The following is an 18,513-nucleotide window of genomic DNA, read 5'->3' on the forward strand; positions in this document are numbered from 1 at the left end:
TATTGTAAAGTGATTCTTTTATAAGGATTATTGTATTACCTAAGTACAGAAATGCCCCATATTTGTGGCACTTTCTCATTTTATCGTTCATGGTAAGTAATCTAAACATGTTGAAACTGAATGTCGAAGTAGCAATCTTTATCAGCCTATAGTTTGTAATGTACTATAAAAGCTTCTTATGCACATTTGGTTTTTTATGATATTTTGTCTTAACTACATCAGAGTATGCTGGTAAAATGAGAAAATGTGTTAATAATTTAGTGCTGTCATGAATGTTTAATTGAAGTATCAGATTAAAAGCACATTTAAAAACTAGCTCAGTTTAATGTTTCATTGACAAAAGGGAAGGGTTAAAAGGACCATAACTGGTGACGTGTATTCCATGTTAGGCTGTGAATTCACCATATGTCTATATTCTGATTATATTTGTAGGGACCACAAACAAGTCTGCATTGTGCATTTAGCTAACTCAAATCAGGTTTATTTTTAAGCTTTCACACTTCCTGTTGATGTTAGTGGCCTTGACATATCTGAAAAAAAGAAAACAAAATGGTTTAGCAATAATTATATTGCATTGTGCAACTAATATGCTGTGTCCCTTCTATTAGATTTCAGGTTTAGTAGTTGTTGAACCCAATATCACAAATTTAAAAGTTTTTTTTGCAGTGAAGTTGTGGCTGTGGCAATCCCAAGATATTAGAGATAAAAAGTGAGTGAGGAAACATCTTTTATTGGATCACTTTCTGTGATGCTGGGATTTCTCATGTGGCTTGAAAACATGTCTCTCTGGGTATGTCTACACTTCAGCATTAGTCCAGAAAAACAATACTAGCGTCCACGCTGCAATTGCGTTATTTCAACAAAAAGTCAAAATAATGGAAGGCTTTTTCCGATAGTGGTATAGCTCATTCTATGAGGAATAAGACTTTTTTTCAGAAAAAGGAGTGTGTGGCCACGGAAGAGGGAGGTCTGTTGAAAAAAGAGGCCTCCAGGAAATAACACTGGTGCCCTGCTGGCCACTCCGTCCACACTCATCACAACTCTATAGATCCTGTCTTCTGGCAGCTCTTAAAGCCACAGACACAGGGGACAGGGCTTGTGCCAGTAAGCAACCCTGGGAGCTGCAACACACTGCACAGCTGCTACTGCTACACATCTTGGCACCAATGTCCCAGCCACAAGCCCTGCAAGAGCTCACTGGCCCTCCCAGGGAGCATGCACAGGGCTCCCAGGAGCCTGCTTGGGGCTGGAAAAGGTGTGTGCCATCCTGGTCTGGGGTGGAGATCCTGGTCCTCCTAGAGGTACGGGGTGAAGAGGAGACCCTCCAGGCAATGCCGACATACGGCCGGATGGCCAGGACCCTGGCCACGAGGGGCCATCACCAGACTGTTGAGCAAGTCAGGAGTACAGTGAAGGAATTACGGCAGGGACAGGGACCACAGTTCTCGTTCTGAGGCAGGACCCCACTCCTCCCCCTATTATAATGAACTTCACCTCATCCTGGGGGTGCACCCTGGTGGTGGACTCAGAGCTGGAGATGCCTGTCGTCACCTGGCTGGGGATCTCAGCCCAGGAGGAGGTGGAGGAGGTGAAGGAGGACGAAGAGCTGGAGGAGAAGGCAGAGACGGCCCTGGTGCTGCATTCTGTGCACGTGGAAGCACGTGCAGTGCCAGTCTGCGCTACGCAGCCCCAGGCAGCAGCCCTGGAGCACCCCGGGGCTCCTGCTCACAGGCTCTGAGGAGGCCAGACACATGTCTGAGTGCCGGGGGGTGGAGTGGGCGGTTAGAATGCTGCTGGCAGGAGGCTGGGGACAAGGACACACACAGACTCTGGAGGGCCGCACATGGGCATGCCTGCATGCTTGAGACACCACCCACTCCCTGGGACAGTGCTGCCAGGCGCAGGTGTGTGTAGCCCTGATGGACGCCTAGGCTGCCCGAGGCCCCTCTCCTGGCCATTGGATCCCAGTGTAGATGGACACTTCCCTTGCCTGCTTGTCCATGGGATGTGGGCGGAAAGCATGGTCCCATGGGCACCTCTGGGCCCTTGTGAGGCAGGGCCTGCAGTCCAGGCCACACATGGCCTTGCTCCTGGGACATCCCCACCCTCTGACCCAAGAACTGTTGCTCTCAGCTCGCTGGTAAGGGCAAGGCCTCAGGGAGAGTGTCATGACTGAGCACGTCTCTTTATTTTCCTTAGCTGAACCAGCTGTGATTGTGGGGTGAGCGACGCCAGCCGCCCAACCCCCATAAGCGACGGAGGGCCCATGAGGACCTAATGACGGAGCACGGGTCCATCCTCTAGGACATGTAGTAGATGCTGGCCCAGGTGGTCTGGGACAATGCACAATGGTGGGCCCAGATGTGGACTGAGCTGCTGCAGCAGGGCCGCAACGGTCCATCTGTGCCACCGTCTGGGAGATGATGGCGTACCCGGCACCAGTTCCAGTCTCTGCTCCAGTCCCTGCTCTAGTACCCGCTCCCCCTCCCAGCCTCTGCCCCCACCCCATGCCTGACCCCACTCCAGCCCCCCCTCCTGTTCTCCCAGGACCCCCCCACCCCTGAGGTCACTGAGGTCCCCAGACACGAGGTGGAACAAGCACCCGAACCATGTGCCACTCTAAGCCCCAGCTCTGAGCCTCTCCTCCCCACTCCGAAGTTCTCATCCCCTCCTCCCCATATCCAGGTTCTCAGTCCCCCTACCCCCTCCCCAGTTTCAGGTTCTCAGCCCCCTCCCCAGTTACTTTTATCAGAAAAAAACAGACTTCTTTTTTAAAAAACAAAACCATTGTTTTTTATTGAGTGTACAGGAAAGGGGGAAAGGGAGGGTTGTTGTGGGAAAGGCCTACGGGGGCAAGGCACAGGCCTCTAGTGGGTGGACCCTGGGGAGAGTTACTTGGGTTCTTCAGAGAAACTCTCCTTCGGGGCCTCCCAGATGCACGCACCCCACACCTGATGGGCCTGGCGAATGGCAGTTCGGCGCAGCTGCTTGAAGGCCCGTCCCCCAGGATGGCCTCTGCCCCCACCCCAGAAGGAAGGCCTCCCCCTTCTCCACAATGTTGTGAAGAACACAATATTCAGAGAGCACCTGGGAGATGTTGTGCTCCCCCACCTCCAGGCAGATCAAGAGGCACCTGAACCTCACCTTCAGATGCCTGAAGGTGCATTCCACCTGGATGCAGGCCCTGCCCAGGAGGACATTGAAGCGGTCCCTGCTTGGGTCCAGGTGGCCAGTGTATGGCTTCATAAGCCATGTCATGAGGGGGTAGGCCACGTCCCCCACGATGCACAGTTGCATCACAGTGTCCCTGACCCTAAAGTTAAGCTGTGGGAAGAATGTCCCAGCCTGCAGCTTGTGGTAGAGGCTGGAGTTGCGGAACACGTGGGCGTCGGGTGTCCTCCCCGACCAGCTGACGAAAATGTCTGAACCACTGGCCGCTATGGTTCACCAGGGCCTGCAGGACCATTGAGAAATAATCCTTTTCTGTTTATATACTGGGTGGCCCGGTGGTCGGGGGCACGGATTCGGATGTGGGTTGCATCTACTGCACCCCCCCCCCCCCAGTTGGAGATGCCCTGGACAGCAAATCTGGCCATGATAGGGCCAGATCTCCCAGACAGATGACCCTGAGCAGCAGGACAGTGTTTTGTGGCTCTCACCACCTGCAGAAGGAGACAAAGACACAAAACAGAGAATCAAAGGGGGTGCCTGAGCCCTTCGGAGGTCCCCGAGCCCTCATCTCCCCCCACAAACATCCCAGGACCACCCCCTTTGAAACCGCCCCCCACAGGACTGTGTGAGGGCAGGACTGCAGAACCCCCCCAGTTGGAACTGGTGTCCAGCCTCCAAAAGTGGGTTGCATGGGCATTGTTCCCACACACAGTGAGATGAGGTTGCAAGGGCATTGCTCCCACACAGAGGCAGAGGTTCTCAAGGATGAACTCGGAAGGCAACCTGCAGAAACTCTAGCATGGCAGTGTGGGGCCATCACATGCCCAGAGGCAGCTCTGGCTACATAGCAGGGAGTGTTGTTGTGTCTTTGCCGCCTGAACCGACCACCAGGATCAACAGATGAGACAGGCCGGGTACTTCTGGACTTGTCCCAGGCTCCTCCATACCGGCTCCAGCCACAAAAGCCAAAAAATGGCAGCTCCAGCATGGTTGCCGGTGGCACCAAAACCTTCATCGGCACCGGACGGCGGATCCCGTCTTTCACAGGTGCCGGCGGCACCGGCCCCACAGGAACAATCGGCACTGACAAGAGTGCCACGGCCAGCACCGAGGGAGGTCCGACATGACACCGAGTCATTAGCTTCGGCACCGGCACTGTTGCCAGTACCTGTGGTGCCGCAGCAGGGACAGCCAACAGGTGCACCAGGCACAACAGCACCAGCACAGGGGAAAGCCCTGGACAAGGCGCGCAGCGAGAAGAGTCCTATATCTCCTTCTTCTACTTTTTCCACCAGAGCTGTCTCCCTCGCCTCCATTGTGCCTCTCGCCCTTGCAGTGCGTATATCATCACCAAAGCCCTAGAGCTCACTACTATTCTAGGAGGAGCCCTCGATCCCCATACCGAGACCAGTCACGGGCGCATGGAAGTCATTATTACAGGCACCCATCATATTCCCCATCACCTTCCTGTGTGCAATCACCACATTATTCTTACTCGCCGTTACGATCGTCTCATGCCAGTTACAGCAGACAGTATGATAGCGTCAGGTCATTCAGACGCTCATCACCATCTTGATCGGACTGATATTATGACCACCGTCACAGGGCAGCCTACTCTCCACACTGCTGCCATCATTCACGGTCACATCAGCAATCTCCATGCTCGTATTGCTCCCCGACCCATCAGGCTGCTCCAGTGGAACTGCAGCAGCAGCAGGCAGACAAACCAACCCCTCTTCCGCAGAGCCCACTCATAGTAACTCAGCACTTGGAGCCGGAAGAGGATCACTTATCGGAGGCAAACGATCAGCAACAAGAGCTGCCAGTAGTGGACCATTCCTCCTCCTCCCCTGATGAGGTGGTTTTCCTGGCAGACATGTCCCCGCCGGACGACTTGAAACAATTTCAAGAGCTTTTCAAGTGAGTGGCTCACTCTCAGGAGGTCCAATTAGCCGAAGTGCAGGCCAAACAATATCAATTGCTGAAAAACTTGCATCTTCAGCAAAGTTCGAAGATTTTCCTCCTCGTTGATGAGGCCATCGTGGAGGCTGCCGAAGACATCTAGCAGACCCCAGCCTCCATACCACCAACTAATGGGTGAGTGGACAAAAAATATTTTGTGCCCTCTGTGGAAGCAGGCTCTTTGCTGGCCAGGCCTCTCGCACGTATTGCCATCCAAGCAAAAGGTCAACTTCCCCTTGATGAAAACCCTTACACTATGTAACTTAAAGATCAGCGACGAACAGGAACCAAAACCAGACCTGAAAAGTTCATGTAAAGTTCGTGCTGGTTGTGCTGACTGCGCCATGCCCGATAAGGCAGAAAGGGAAAACAGGAAAGCATCTCACCCCCTTACTCCTGTCACTTAACAGACAGGGTCTGCTAGCTTATCACAAAAAAGTGCGCAAAAGCTCTCTATAAAACAGCTACCCCTCCTATATCAAATTGAGGAATCCCGAATAAACATTGGATGGCGGAATATGAGCCAGGTCTGAGGACTGATCACCCGAAGGCCACTTCCCGCTCACCGAACCAAACGAGTTCCTGTAGAGTGTAACGTATACCAACTATTCTGTTGTTGCTGTTGTACTTTGTGTTTTTTCTAAGTGTGAGTATTGTTATCTAAACTTAGTTAAAAGTTTTGTTAAGTAGTATTGTTAAGAGTTTTAGATAAGTAATTAGACTTATGAGTAAGATTGATGTAAACATAACTGTTGATAATCCCTGGTCCCTGATTTAAAAGATATTTAGTAATAGTTTGCCTGTTTCTGCACCTCCCTAGGACTAGCCACATTTCCGAACCTTTTACTTTAAACCACACCTTCCAAAGGCCTTGAGTTCTTCTTCAATCACCCGCAACCAAATTCATTAGTGGTTGATGCGGTGCAACTGTGAGCCACGGCACAGTATAAAACCATGACATCTGATTTAAAAAAACTGGACATCTTTGGCAGGAAGGTGTATTCATCAGCTACACTTCTCCTGTGTATTGCAAACTATGCCGCCCTATTATCAAATCACAACTTTGATAACTACTCCAAAGTGGCAGATCTCCTGCAATATCTCCCTGATTTAAAGAGGCCATTTTTAAAATCTGTGGTGCATGAGGGTTATGCGTCATTGCAAGCAGGATTGTAGATTGCCTTAGACGTGGTGGACACAGCTGTGCAAACAACCGCAATGGCGAAAGCGATGAGAAGGTCATCCTGGCTTGCTTCGGCCACAGTCCCTAAAGAGCTACAGAACAAGGTGGAGGACCTCCCGTTTGAAAAGAAAAAGTTCTTCGTGGACAAAACAGATGAAGACTTCCATTGAGGGAAAGATTCTCAGATGACACTCCTTACCCTTGGCATGTACACGCCCCCCTTTAGGCGTAAGAAGTACTACCCATATCAAATAAGGTACGATTATCCTTTTCAGAGGAAACAACGAGTCTCAATTCCATTCAAGGCAGCGCCCACAACGCAGGTGCCCCCAGCCTCCCCATACAACCAATCTGGCGACCACAAAGCGGCAGGTTTGACTTCTCAGTCGAGGGTGTGAAACCAGTCCTTCCTACAGAGGCAAAACATCATGTCACCTACCTCTTCCACCACTGCCTACGACCGTTCCAAGATCAATGGACAGCTAAAACATCAAACCAACGGGTGTTACAGCTTGTGTCATCTAGGCTCACCATCCCATTTATGTCCATTCTGCCCATGACCCCACCAACCCCGTCCCTCTTCAGTGACCCATCTCACAAGGGCCTTTTGAAACAGGAAGTCCGTCGTCTCCTGTCCATTGGTGCTATCAAGGTCGTTCCAACACAATTCCGGGGAAGAGGGTTCTAGTCTTGTTATTTTCTCCTGGAGAAGAAGTCCGGAAGGTGGAGACCCATCCTCGACCTCAGGAAATTGAATCGGCATCTCCGAAAGCAAAGATTCAAGATGGTGACCCTCTCTACCATAGTACCCTCGTTAGACAAGGACGATTGGTTTGCAGCCCTCGACCTGCATGATGCCTGTTTCCACATCACCATCCAGCCAGCCCACAGGCATTTTCTTTGTTTTGTCATCGTCGACAGTCACTTCCAGTACCGTGTGCTGCTGTTTGGCCTCGCAGCCGCTCCCAGGGTTTTCTCAAAAACTGTCTGTTGTAGCGGCACATTTACGTCACAAGGACATTATCATTTTCCCTTACCTTGACAATTGTCTCATAAAGGGTCAATCACGAGAAGAGAAATCCCGTATGATCACACTAGCCAGGCAGATCCTCAAGTCCCTCGGCTTCATTATCAATGAGTAAAAATCGACGATAGAGCCCACACAGATCATAACATTTATAGGGGTGCGACTAGATTCCATCATGGCTCAAGCTTATTTACCTCTGGAATGCTTCCAAGCAATTCAAGATCTAACCACCATCATTATGCATGTTCCTACTGTGTCAGTGCGTACTTGTCTACAACTTATGGGACATATGGCTGCCACCACTTTTGTGGTCCAGCATGCAAGACTTCATTTGCGCTGTCTTCAACATTGGCAGTTGTCGGTATATATCCCCACAAAGCACAGCATTCACAAAATAGTAACTCCGACCACTCTCATCCGCAGATCCCTACTCTGGTGGACAAAACCACAAAATCTCATGGCAGGGGTACCTTTCCACCGTCAACAACCATTGAGCCAGCTGACTACAGACGCTTCCCTCATTGGCTGGGGCACCGATATGAACGGCATGTCAGTACAAGGCAAATGGTCGACAACAGAATCCACCGTACACATAAATCTCTTAGAACTCAGGGCAGTTTTCCTCACATGCAAACACTTCCATGTCCACACTGCTGGCACAACAGTCAGGGTGCTGACAGACAACATTGCAACAAAGTATTATATAAATTGCCAGGGAGGAGCACACTCCTGATCACTCTGCACACGAGCAGTCCAGTTATGGAACTGGTGTGTCCGAAACGACATAGCCTTAATAGCATCATACTTACCTGGTACGAGCAATACAGGCAGACACGCTCAGCAGACATTTCCCGTGCAATCACGAGTGGGAGATTCATTCAGATATTCTTCAGGATGTCTTCAGTCTCTGGGGGTCTCCACAGATAGACCTGTTTGCCAGCTACGACAAGAAATGTTACCACAATTGTTCAAGAGCGGGCATCAGAAAGGGGTCCCTTGAGGATACATTACGGACTCCCTGGATCGGCCCACTACTTTATGTGTTTCTACCTACGATTCTCATACACAGAGTACTAGAGAAGATCAATGAAGATTCAGCCCAAGTGATTCTCATAGCCCAATATGGACAAGGCAACCATGGTACCCGTTTCTCAGTCGAATGTCAATACAACCACCACATTGTCAGAAACATGGCTGTCTGCTGCACCTGAGACCGGAAACCCTGCATCTAACAGCATGGCTTCTAGCTGGTTCAAAGCATAAAAACATCTCTGCTCAGATCAAGTGAAAATGGTCTTATTGCATAGCAGAAGGGAATCTACGAGGAAGCCTTACCTTGCTAAATGGAGGAGATTTGTAGCCTGGTGGTCTGATAATCGGATTGACCCGTACACATCACCAATGCATCAAATCCTTGATTATGTTCTTTTTCTCGATCATACGGGTCTTGCTATTGCCACTCTGAGAGTGCACTTATCAGCAATTAGTACCTTCCACCATCCCATTGAAGGAATGTTGGTATTTACTCATCTGCTTACTGAGAGGCTGTTAAAAGGCTTGACGAACCTTAAACCCTCACGTAGACCACCACCTCCTTCCTGAGCTTGGATCTTGTGCTGGATACCTTAATGTACCCACCCTTTGAGCCAATGGCCATGGCGTCTCTCCACATGATCACCATGAAGGTTGTCTTTCTGTTGGCAATGACATCGGCACACAGGGTTAGTGAACTGGCAGCACTGATGGCAACGCCACCTTTCACCGTCTTCAATAGGCCTTCAGTGACGTTGCGTGCCCACCCTACCTTCATCCCTAAAGTTTGTTCTCAATTTCATGTTAATAACCTGATTGTTCTCCATTCATTCTACCCGAAACTGCATGCCTTTGTGCGAGAGGTGTTGCTCCACACCCTCGATGTATGTCGAGCAATTGCTTTCTACATTGACAGAACATGATGTCATGGCTCCTTCCCCACTCTGGCATGATAAATGCAGAAGTGGGGGCCAGCAAGTGTACCCCAAAGCTTTATCTACCAGGCTTTGGTATAAAACTTCCCCCAAAATCTTAAAAACCTAGATCTTGGGAACAAAACTTCCGCTGCCACCACCCAAACGTTGATAAAGAAATCAGGGGGTAGATTATTTGGGAAATCTCACCCCTAAGATAAAAATCAAGGCACACAATTAACCACTGCCAGGTTAATAAAATAAAAGAAAGAACTTTTATTATTACAACAATATTCCTGTTGCAAACATAATGACTAGATAGGGAGGTAACAAAATATACTCATGGAAAAACTCCATGGGCCTAGAACTTAGTTATAAAGAAAAGCCAAAACATCTTTTAAGCAGTGCCATCCTTACAACAATAAACCTAACGAAACTACCTAAACTTTACCCTACTTACAGAAAATGAAGAATGGTGTCTTGGAGAGAGAGAGACATGCTTGTCCCTCTCTCTAGCTGTAGAGAACTCTCTCTCAGAGAGACAAAAGGGAGAAAGGAAAAAAACCCAAATTCCTTTGTCCCAGTTTGAAAAGTCCCACCTACATTCCTATTGGTCACTCCACCTGGCTAGGTGTAGTTAACCCCTTAATCCCCAGGCTGCTGGCTAACCCTCATAATCATGACACATGAGATTGGCGTAAAACGGATCGCTTATTAGTATCCATAGTGGACTGGTCCAAGGGCAACCCCTTGTTATCTCAGATAGTATACCTGTTACTCCATTTGCAACAAAACCCTTCATGACTTGCCGAGGGCACATTCTACCAGGGCTGTGGCCACATCAATGGCCTTCGTACGAGGGGTCTCACTACCTGATATCTGCTGAGCAGCCACATGGTCATTCAATGCTACATTTATGAGCCATTACGCAATAGCTCAATGATGGGCCGCTGACTCCACAGTGGCTTCAGCAGTACTTTCAGTCTCTGATAAACCTTCACTCTGGAGCACATCCTGAGTACTGCTATGTAGTCACCTACAGTGGAGAACCCACGGGGACCACTCGAAGAAAAAGTTACTCACCTTCCTGCAGTAACGATGGTTCTTCGAGATGTTTCCCGGGGGGGCTCCACGTCCCACCTCCTCCCAGCTCCGGAGCCTTGTTCTTTCTAGATGCAGATAACCGAGTGGTGAGAGGAGTTGGTGGGAGCCGGGCCGCGTGCGACGGTCAAAGGGCGCGAACAGCACGAAACGCTAACTGTGCATGCGTGGCCCAACTGACTACAGCTATTGAAAGTCTCTGATCTGCGGCACGGGACAAGCCCAACACCCTATAGTGGAGCACCCATGGGGACACATCTCAAAGAACCATCATTATGGCACGAAGGTGAGTAACTTCTTATCATCTGTGTGGTCAGAGCCTATCTTCCCCAATAATCCTACTCAACTCCTATGGCAACAGAGCTCACAATTTTGTTTACTTTCTTTACTGTATGTTTTCATGATATTTCTTAACATTGACAGGGGTTCTGTGTTCTAGGAAATCCTGTTTTTTATTTCCTTCTTTTGCTTTTTTGTTTCAGGATGCTGAAACTACATCTTTATTCTTAGTGCACAAATATCAGGATTCTAATTCTCTCTGACACAAGAAGAGTCACCTAATTAGTGTTCTGTCTTAATCAGGTGGAGATGTTATTTTCAGATAAGTCAGGTGCAAAAATATCATAAAATTTTATACCAAAATGATCATTCAAGACAGACTATTCCTTTTTATAATTTTATTTCTTTTGTAAAATGTATCGCATTGTATTACTGACATGTAACTGGTAATATTTGTAACACTCATCTTAAAAAGTATAAAAATTTACCATTACAAAAAAAAATTGTAAAACATCATGTGACAAAATGAAAATGCATTTTAGAGATTCTTTAAATCCAGGGTACAGAAAGCAGGTAGGAGATTTTAGCAATAATTTGCTATAGTTCATCGTGCTGATAGACATTGTATTCCTTTGCAGATATAAAGCCATCTCCATCATGGTCATTCTTCTTAAATATATCAGTTAAAATAGAATCGTGAACTGATGCATCACGTTTTTTACCATCTCTTTTAAATTCCTCCTTCAAATAATGGCTTATCTAAATGAAAAAAATAAAAATAAAACTATACTAAACATAGATAAGAGTTTATTTTTGTGAGCTCACCATGATAAGTACTAGCATATGAGCATTCATATCACCAATATAAAATGACATCTGATAAAATCTCAGAGACTTGAAACTCTAGAACAGAAGTAAACTAAAAAGAGCAAAACATTAGGAACTCTATATCAAAAATAATGTCTGGAAATGGTTATCTCCTTATCTTCTCAATATAAATTAACAGTGCATAGTAAAAATCTTCAATGAATACACACCTTCAAAGATATTTTCAAAATAAAACTGCACATAAGTGAAATGAGTTGGTGATGTCTGATTAGTTCATAGTAAGGATGTTAAATATGGATTAATTTAGTAGTCGAGTAGTTGATGGGCACTTCTGCATTCTTCTTTGAAATGTAACAAAAGCCCCAACAGGAGCTCCTGTGTATTTCACAGTTGGAACTCCGCGTGCAGTCCGGGAGCTCTTGTGCATTTCAAAGCAGAAGCGCCCGCGCAGAGCCCGGGGTCAGCTGACCCCAGCTTCCATGGAAATGCCGTGTGGAGATCCATGCGGCATTTCAAAGCAGCAGCATTGCACAGAGCCCAGGATCAGCTGGGAACTCCCCAGCTGACTCCGGATTCTGCGAAAATGCCGAATGGAGCCAAGGGTCAGCTAGGGAGTCCCCAGCTGACCCCGGGCTTCACATGGTCCTGCTGCTTTGAAATGCAACTGCAGCGTTTCAAAGCGGAAGCGTCACATTCAGCTGGGATCAGCTGTGCAGAACTGCCCCTATGAAACGCTGCCACAGCATTTCAAAGCAGCAGTGCCGCAAGGAGCCCATACCCCAGGCTCCGTGCAGTGCTGCCGCTTTGAATTACCCCCTCTTCCCTCCCCTTGCTGCCTCTATCTGATATCAAATAGAGGTAGCAAGGGAGGGGAGGAGCAACTAGTTCTTAACATTCTTAGTTCATATTGGGCAAATATCTCTATCACAAAAACATAACTGGCACTCTTGATGGCCGTTGCACTGGAGAGGACAAGAATTTAGTGGAGGAAGAATGTGAATTAACCTCTTAAAATATACTAATGGTCCCCACACATTTCAATACACTAATTTCCCCAAATGGGAGACATTAGACACTGCCTGAGAGTGAAACAAACATTGCATCCTTGTAAATCTGGGACACAGCCTGCACACATCAAAGTGATAAGTAAAAGGTGGAATCAAAGGTAATGTATATAGGAATATGCATCCTTTGGTTTCTTCCAAGTCAGTTACATTACCTCATCTCGTGAGAGTTTCTTGTCACTGTCCATGTCTATTTGAGTAAATGCTTCGACACTACGTGGTCCTTTATTCACTGCATACAGTTCAATGTCAAAGATCAGCGTTGCATTAGGTGGAATCTTGCCTTGTGCTAAGAATACAACACAAATATTGTAGTAGTCACACTGGTCAAAGCTCATGCTACTGGTACATATAAAGAACATTATTTCTATTTATCTATTATGAATAGGTTAATTCTACAATATTCTAACATATGTGATACCCAAATAATCTGACCTCTTGCTTTAAATAATATACTGTTAAAGTCATTCTTTAGGACTCCTTCCTAACATACTCTTGGCCTGGAACAATCCTTTCCCCTCACTGAACCCAGGACAACTCTCCTTACCGTTGTCTTCCGGGAGATATTGCCTAGTGGCCTGTTCTTTGGGCTCTACAGCTGGATGGATCCGTATTCATTAGGAGTCTCAACCCTAAAGATCCTCATACTGCAATCATGGAAAATGCTCTTTGCCACTTTTGCGCTGGCAGTTGAAAGCTGAGGGAGAGTCACTCTAGGATTTACTTAGCTCCCAAGGTCTCTGAGCTCATCTCACTACTAGGAGGTACACGTATGGGGTGGGTTCTAATATTCCTGTGTCAAAGTATCTTCTGGTACCAAAGATGTAAAGGAAATGTTAAATACAAAGGTGGGCTACTGTATTATGCTTTCTAAAAGCAAGAAACTGAAATGGTAAACAAGAGTGGATCAACAAAGTCTAAAAAGTCATCCCAAAACATGCATTTGGTAAACAATGCAACATGCAGTTAGTGTATAAACATACAGCTGGACCCTAATTATATGCTGGCTCACCTAAAGCTATTACATAGGATAGTTTATCATCAGAATTTATTTTTGAATTTTTATATATATACACACATATATATCCTATTAAATCTGAAGATTAAAATGTAAATCATCTTGCTTCTTTAAGAGTACCAGGCAAACAAACTGGTATATCTCATTTGAGATATCTATAACAAAAAAAAAATAGGGTATTAAGAGGTTTCAATTTTGAATAGAAAAATGTGTTTTGTTAAATTGCTTCAATTGTGTAAATATCTGAGATATAGTATATAGCATATATTTTCAACAAGTTTATCTAACATTTATTAATATAAGTTAACAAAGTAGACTTTCATGCAAGTGGTTTTAAGAATTATACATACCAGAGAAAAAGTCATGTAAAAACCTAAAAAGCCACATGCATCCTGACTATGTGAATTTTAGACAGTTGTCTTCCCCAGCATGCAGCAATACGTTGAGACAGGACAAGCATGTTGCAGGAAAAAGTCTTCCTTCAAGCACTGCCTATAATAAACAGTTACACTAAGGTTAGATTTTAATAATGCACTTTTTGTTTGATATCAATGACTTTTCTTGTTGCTCCAAGGCAAGTTTTGTTCATTTCTTGTTATGGTTAATGAGACAAATTCATTTCTGAGGTAATGGTAATGCCAGAATCAAGGACAAAGTTGGCTCATGGAATTTTGACATGAACAAAGGATCAAACTATGATCACAGAACAGCAGGAACATGTTTAGTCAATGTTCCATGTTTCCAGACAAATCTTGATTACAAAGAACTAAATTGTGATATTGTCCATTCAGCTGAAACATTTCACAATAAGATTTTAAGTCTTGAATCAGCCCATTAGTCTCATATATTGTACTTGAATGTCAATTCTTCAGATAGGGTTTCCTGTGCTCCATCCAGTGGGGTAGTGGTAACTACAATAATAATTATTCTTAGTTATGAAACTTCTCAATAAACTAGCCCCAAGACAGTTGTCCAAACAATGTTTGGTCAAACAAATTCAGAGCGGCATGTAGTGACCCTCATATTGCTGTGATTGGAGGAAATCTGGGCCGCACCCACATCTTAGAAATTAAATGTGAATGTAATGCAACAGGAATAAGAATGTACAAAAACTGGAGGAAAATAATATTAATAATGAAAAATTTGTGGTGAACTCAAAAGGCCTTTCTTGAAACCTCAAAAATAGATAACTAAATCCTCCAAATTTCTATAAACAATAGCTTTCTGAAAATCTGATTTTTACTCTAGCTGTCAAGTGAACCATATTTATTTTCTCCCACAAAAGAAAGATTTCTTCATAAAGATTCATCTAAAGACCACCAAAAAATAACTATCAATTTACCCCTTCTGTATGTCTGCTCCAATCCTAAATGATCGTGTCTCCAACAAATAGTTACAATAAATTTTATATTTGGTTCCTCTGACTGCAAAAAGAAGTATCACAGCCTCAGGTTATCAAGTTGGAATATAATTATAAGCAGGGCTTGACAAATGGCGGCGAAAGCCACTCGCCAGCCCCACACTGCGCATGCACAAGAGCCGCATTGCGCATGTGCACGCTGCCGGTAAACGGGGCGTGTGGATGAAATCTACTTGCCACGGGTGAGTAGATTCTATAGTTTGTCTAGCCCTGATTATAAGAACTAAAATTACCAGCTCTTCTGCTCTCTAAGCTCTCTTTGTTGTTAGCACAGAATACTTCATTCACATGAAATAAGCCACCGGTGAAAGCAGCACCACGGTTGCTTGGAGTCAATGTAAGTGCTGTACTGCTTATAGTGCTGGAAATTAAAGAGCTGTAAGCATGTTGTGTATGGAAGGCTGGTTTGAAGAGCTGATTCCTTTTGATAGCTTTTCAAATGTGGTTTTTGTTTTAAAAAAATAAGTAATGTAAGCAAACAGGATCAGGGACTGGCAGCACAATGGAGCCTCAAATAATGGCAACAAAAAGAGGATCTTTCTCTTTCTGGCACAGGGTAGGTGCTGTAAACAGCTGTGGTGTCTCTATCACAGAAGTTCCTTGCTAGCAAAAGGGAGAGAGCTTGTTAGTATGGACCTGTTATTTCCAAGTCCAATTCTGTCAAAGCTTACTCATGTGTGTTTGCCTTGTATGAGCAACCCCATTATATTCCTTGGGTATGTCGACCCTACAGAGTTTTGTCGGAAAAACGTCCATTTTTCCAACAAAATTTGAGGAATGTCCACACTGCAATTGTATTCTCCCGCAAGAAAATCAAAAGAACAGGCAGGTTTTTCCAGCATTAGTAATCCTCATTCTCAGGGCTTGCCAAGCGGCGGCGAGCCCTGCTCACCAGCCGTGCAGTTCTGCGCATGCGCAGATCGTTCTGTGCATGTGCAGATTGCTCTGCGCTGGCTCTTCCGGGTTGTAATCTACTCGCCAGCCACGGGTGAGTAGATTACATTATTTGTCGAGCTCTGCTCATTCTATGAAGAAGAAGCCTTTTTACAGAAGAGCTCTTTTGCAAAAGGTGTGTGTAGAAGGGGAAGAGGGAGTTTTTTCGGAAGAAGAGGAAAGAGGAAAAAGCACAGGTGCTCTGGTGGTCATTCTGTTGATAGCAATCACAGCTTACATGTGAGAAAGCGTCCATTTAGTCTGGATGCTCTCTTTTGAAAAAGCATATTGCTTTATCGATGCGCTTTTGCAGTGTGGACGCTCTTTTTCGGAATAAGTTTTTTTGGAAGATCTCTTCCGAAAAAAGCATCTACTGAAAGAAGCCTGCAGTCCAGATGTAGCACTTGAGACTATGTTTGAGGGTAAAAACTCCTATGAGTAAGAATTTTCAGGACCAGGCACTAATTTACTATCACATAAACCCTCTGTCAAAAAAGCTTCCATGGTCAATACTCAAGTAAATTATCTGACAACATAAAGACAGAAAACAGATGTAAATTTTATATTTTTTTTACCATAGCCTTGGTTTCCATATGCCAGTGATGGTGGAATTGTCACTTTCCGTTTTTCTCCAGGACACATACCCATCATAGCAATATCTAATCCTTTTATGACTTGTCCAACACCCAAAACAAACCATTTCGGGTGGCCTTGATTTTGTGTGCGACTACAAAAATAATAAAAAACCTTTAGGGAGTAGACAGCAATAAAGTAAGTGTTTCAAACATTTGTTAAAAATCACTCTCACATTTAAATATAGTACCATCTTTGAAAAGTGACATTATTTAAAAACATGTTTTAAAAGTCACAGTAAAGTGTAAACTAAAAAGTAAACAGCTGGTGATTTTTATTGAAGCATTCACTTTTTTTTGTATAACTGATTGGTTATAAATACTAAATTGCATACACAGGCAGGTTCCCATTGACTTGTTAAAGAACAAGTATAATTTGATTGCCAAAATTGCATTTTATTGCAGAAAGCAGTCGGGCACTGGGCAAGGAAACTAGGAATTTTCCTTAGCAGAATTTTTCCAAATCACACAATTGGGGGGAGAACCTCTTCCTCCCCTGCAACAAATACATAGGATGAGCTACAAAACAGTGAGTTACAGAGGATATGTAGGATGACAAGGCCACCCAACAGGTGGCTTTGTCCCTCAACTCTAGAGGTGACTAATCCTTTAGCTCCTAAATACTATTTCTCCATTGTAGTCACAACACCAAGTGTTCCACTAGCATGTAATGCCACCCCTCTGTCCTATTTTATAAACCTATGTGAAAAGAACATTGTTAAAGCTGTGAAAACAAGCACGCAAACAAGGACTGCCAATAACTTGCAACGTAAATTCCGTTGCACTGCAACCCCCTTCTGACAATAAAAATTACTGTGTGACCCTAGGAAGGGGGAAATCCGAAGCTTGAGCCCATCCAAGACCTGCGGCTTGGAGGAGGGGAGCAAAGTCATAGCCCAAGCACAAGATCTTCAGTCCAGCAGGGGCTTATATCCTGAGCTCTGCTTCCCAGGCTTAAAATCCTCAAGCTTTGGCTTTTGCCCTGTGTGTTGGGGCCCAGCAAGTCTAAGCCACCTTACCGGCCCCATTAAAAGAGAGCTGCAACTTGTGACCTGCTTTGGGATCACAATCCACATTTTGAGAAGCAGAATGACCTAGATCTCCACCAAAACCTATCAACACTATCCTATTTCAGCCAGTAGTGGGCTTTATTTTGGTATAATATTTCATCCCAAACTGAGCATGCTGCTTCATTACTGGGCCCAGGGAAAGAAAAGCCAAGACCAGGAAAACTTTATTATTTGTGGTTTGAAAGTACAGCTCTTATATATACTTTTATATAATTCTAAACCTCACTTTAATGATGGACACAACATACAACTTTCTCTTTCTCTGAACAGATTCAGTAGTGTCAAATGTGCTTTAATGCCGATTTTAAAGGGAACACAATGCTAAATGTTTTGCCTATTTTTAATTTGAAGAGGAGAGGCAAATCTGCTAAAGAAGAAAGATATAAAGTTATTTACCTGCAATAAAACTTGGATCCATCACCGGCCAAGTAGCCATCATAATGTGCATTAAGGAGATCCCCCTTCTTGCTCTTTGACTTGCATTCTTCGGGTACATGTAAGACTTCTATTTTAACGTCCTCTGCAGGGGCATCCTCTTTCCTTTGTGCCTGCGTGTGGATCGTAAGAAGACCAAAAGCCTGCAAGAAAACAACTAATTTGACTCCGAAAGTCATACTTGCTAAAGCTCTCCCTTGCAGCCTTGTGCTGATTCAGGTTCTTCGTGCAGCCTCACGAGTAAGAGCCCTCCCCCCCCTCGGGCTGGCTGCGTGGCATTGTTCGACGTCAGGCTGCTCTCACTGGGGCGTGTACATCTCTGAGCTGCAGCGCTGCACGGTCGAGGTCTGTGGGCTTGGCCAGGGAGCTGCGGCCCGCCCTCTTGCTCCTCCCCCATGGACAATTGTGAACGCCTGCAGAAAAGTGCGTGCTCGGTGCAGTCAG

The 18,513-nt window shown here is 45.4% G+C and overlaps 1 protein-coding gene across 1 annotated transcript; it reads right to left on the reverse strand.

Annotated features, from left to right (window-relative positions):
* Nucleotides 1-11,052: 11,052 nt before the first annotated feature.
* FKBP7 (FKBP prolyl isomerase 7) lies at nucleotides 11,053-18,471 on the reverse strand. Its single transcript, XM_006119443.4, has 4 exons — nucleotides 18,031-18,471; nucleotides 16,508-16,659; nucleotides 12,717-12,850; nucleotides 11,053-11,428 (listed from the first exon to the last, which is right to left on the reverse strand). Exons 1-4 carry the CDS (start codon nucleotides 18,246-18,248, stop codon nucleotides 11,267-11,269), a joined length of 666 nt encoding a protein of 221 aa, XP_006119505.2. The 5' UTR covers nucleotides 18,249-18,471; the 3' UTR covers nucleotides 11,053-11,266.
* Nucleotides 18,472-18,513: the final 42 nt, after the last annotated feature.

Source organism: Pelodiscus sinensis, chromosome 7 (genome assembly GCF_049634645.1).
Source record: "Pelodiscus sinensis isolate JC-2024 chromosome 7, ASM4963464v1, whole genome shotgun sequence".
Lineage (NCBI taxonomy): Eukaryota > Metazoa > Chordata > Testudines > Trionychidae > Pelodiscus > Pelodiscus sinensis.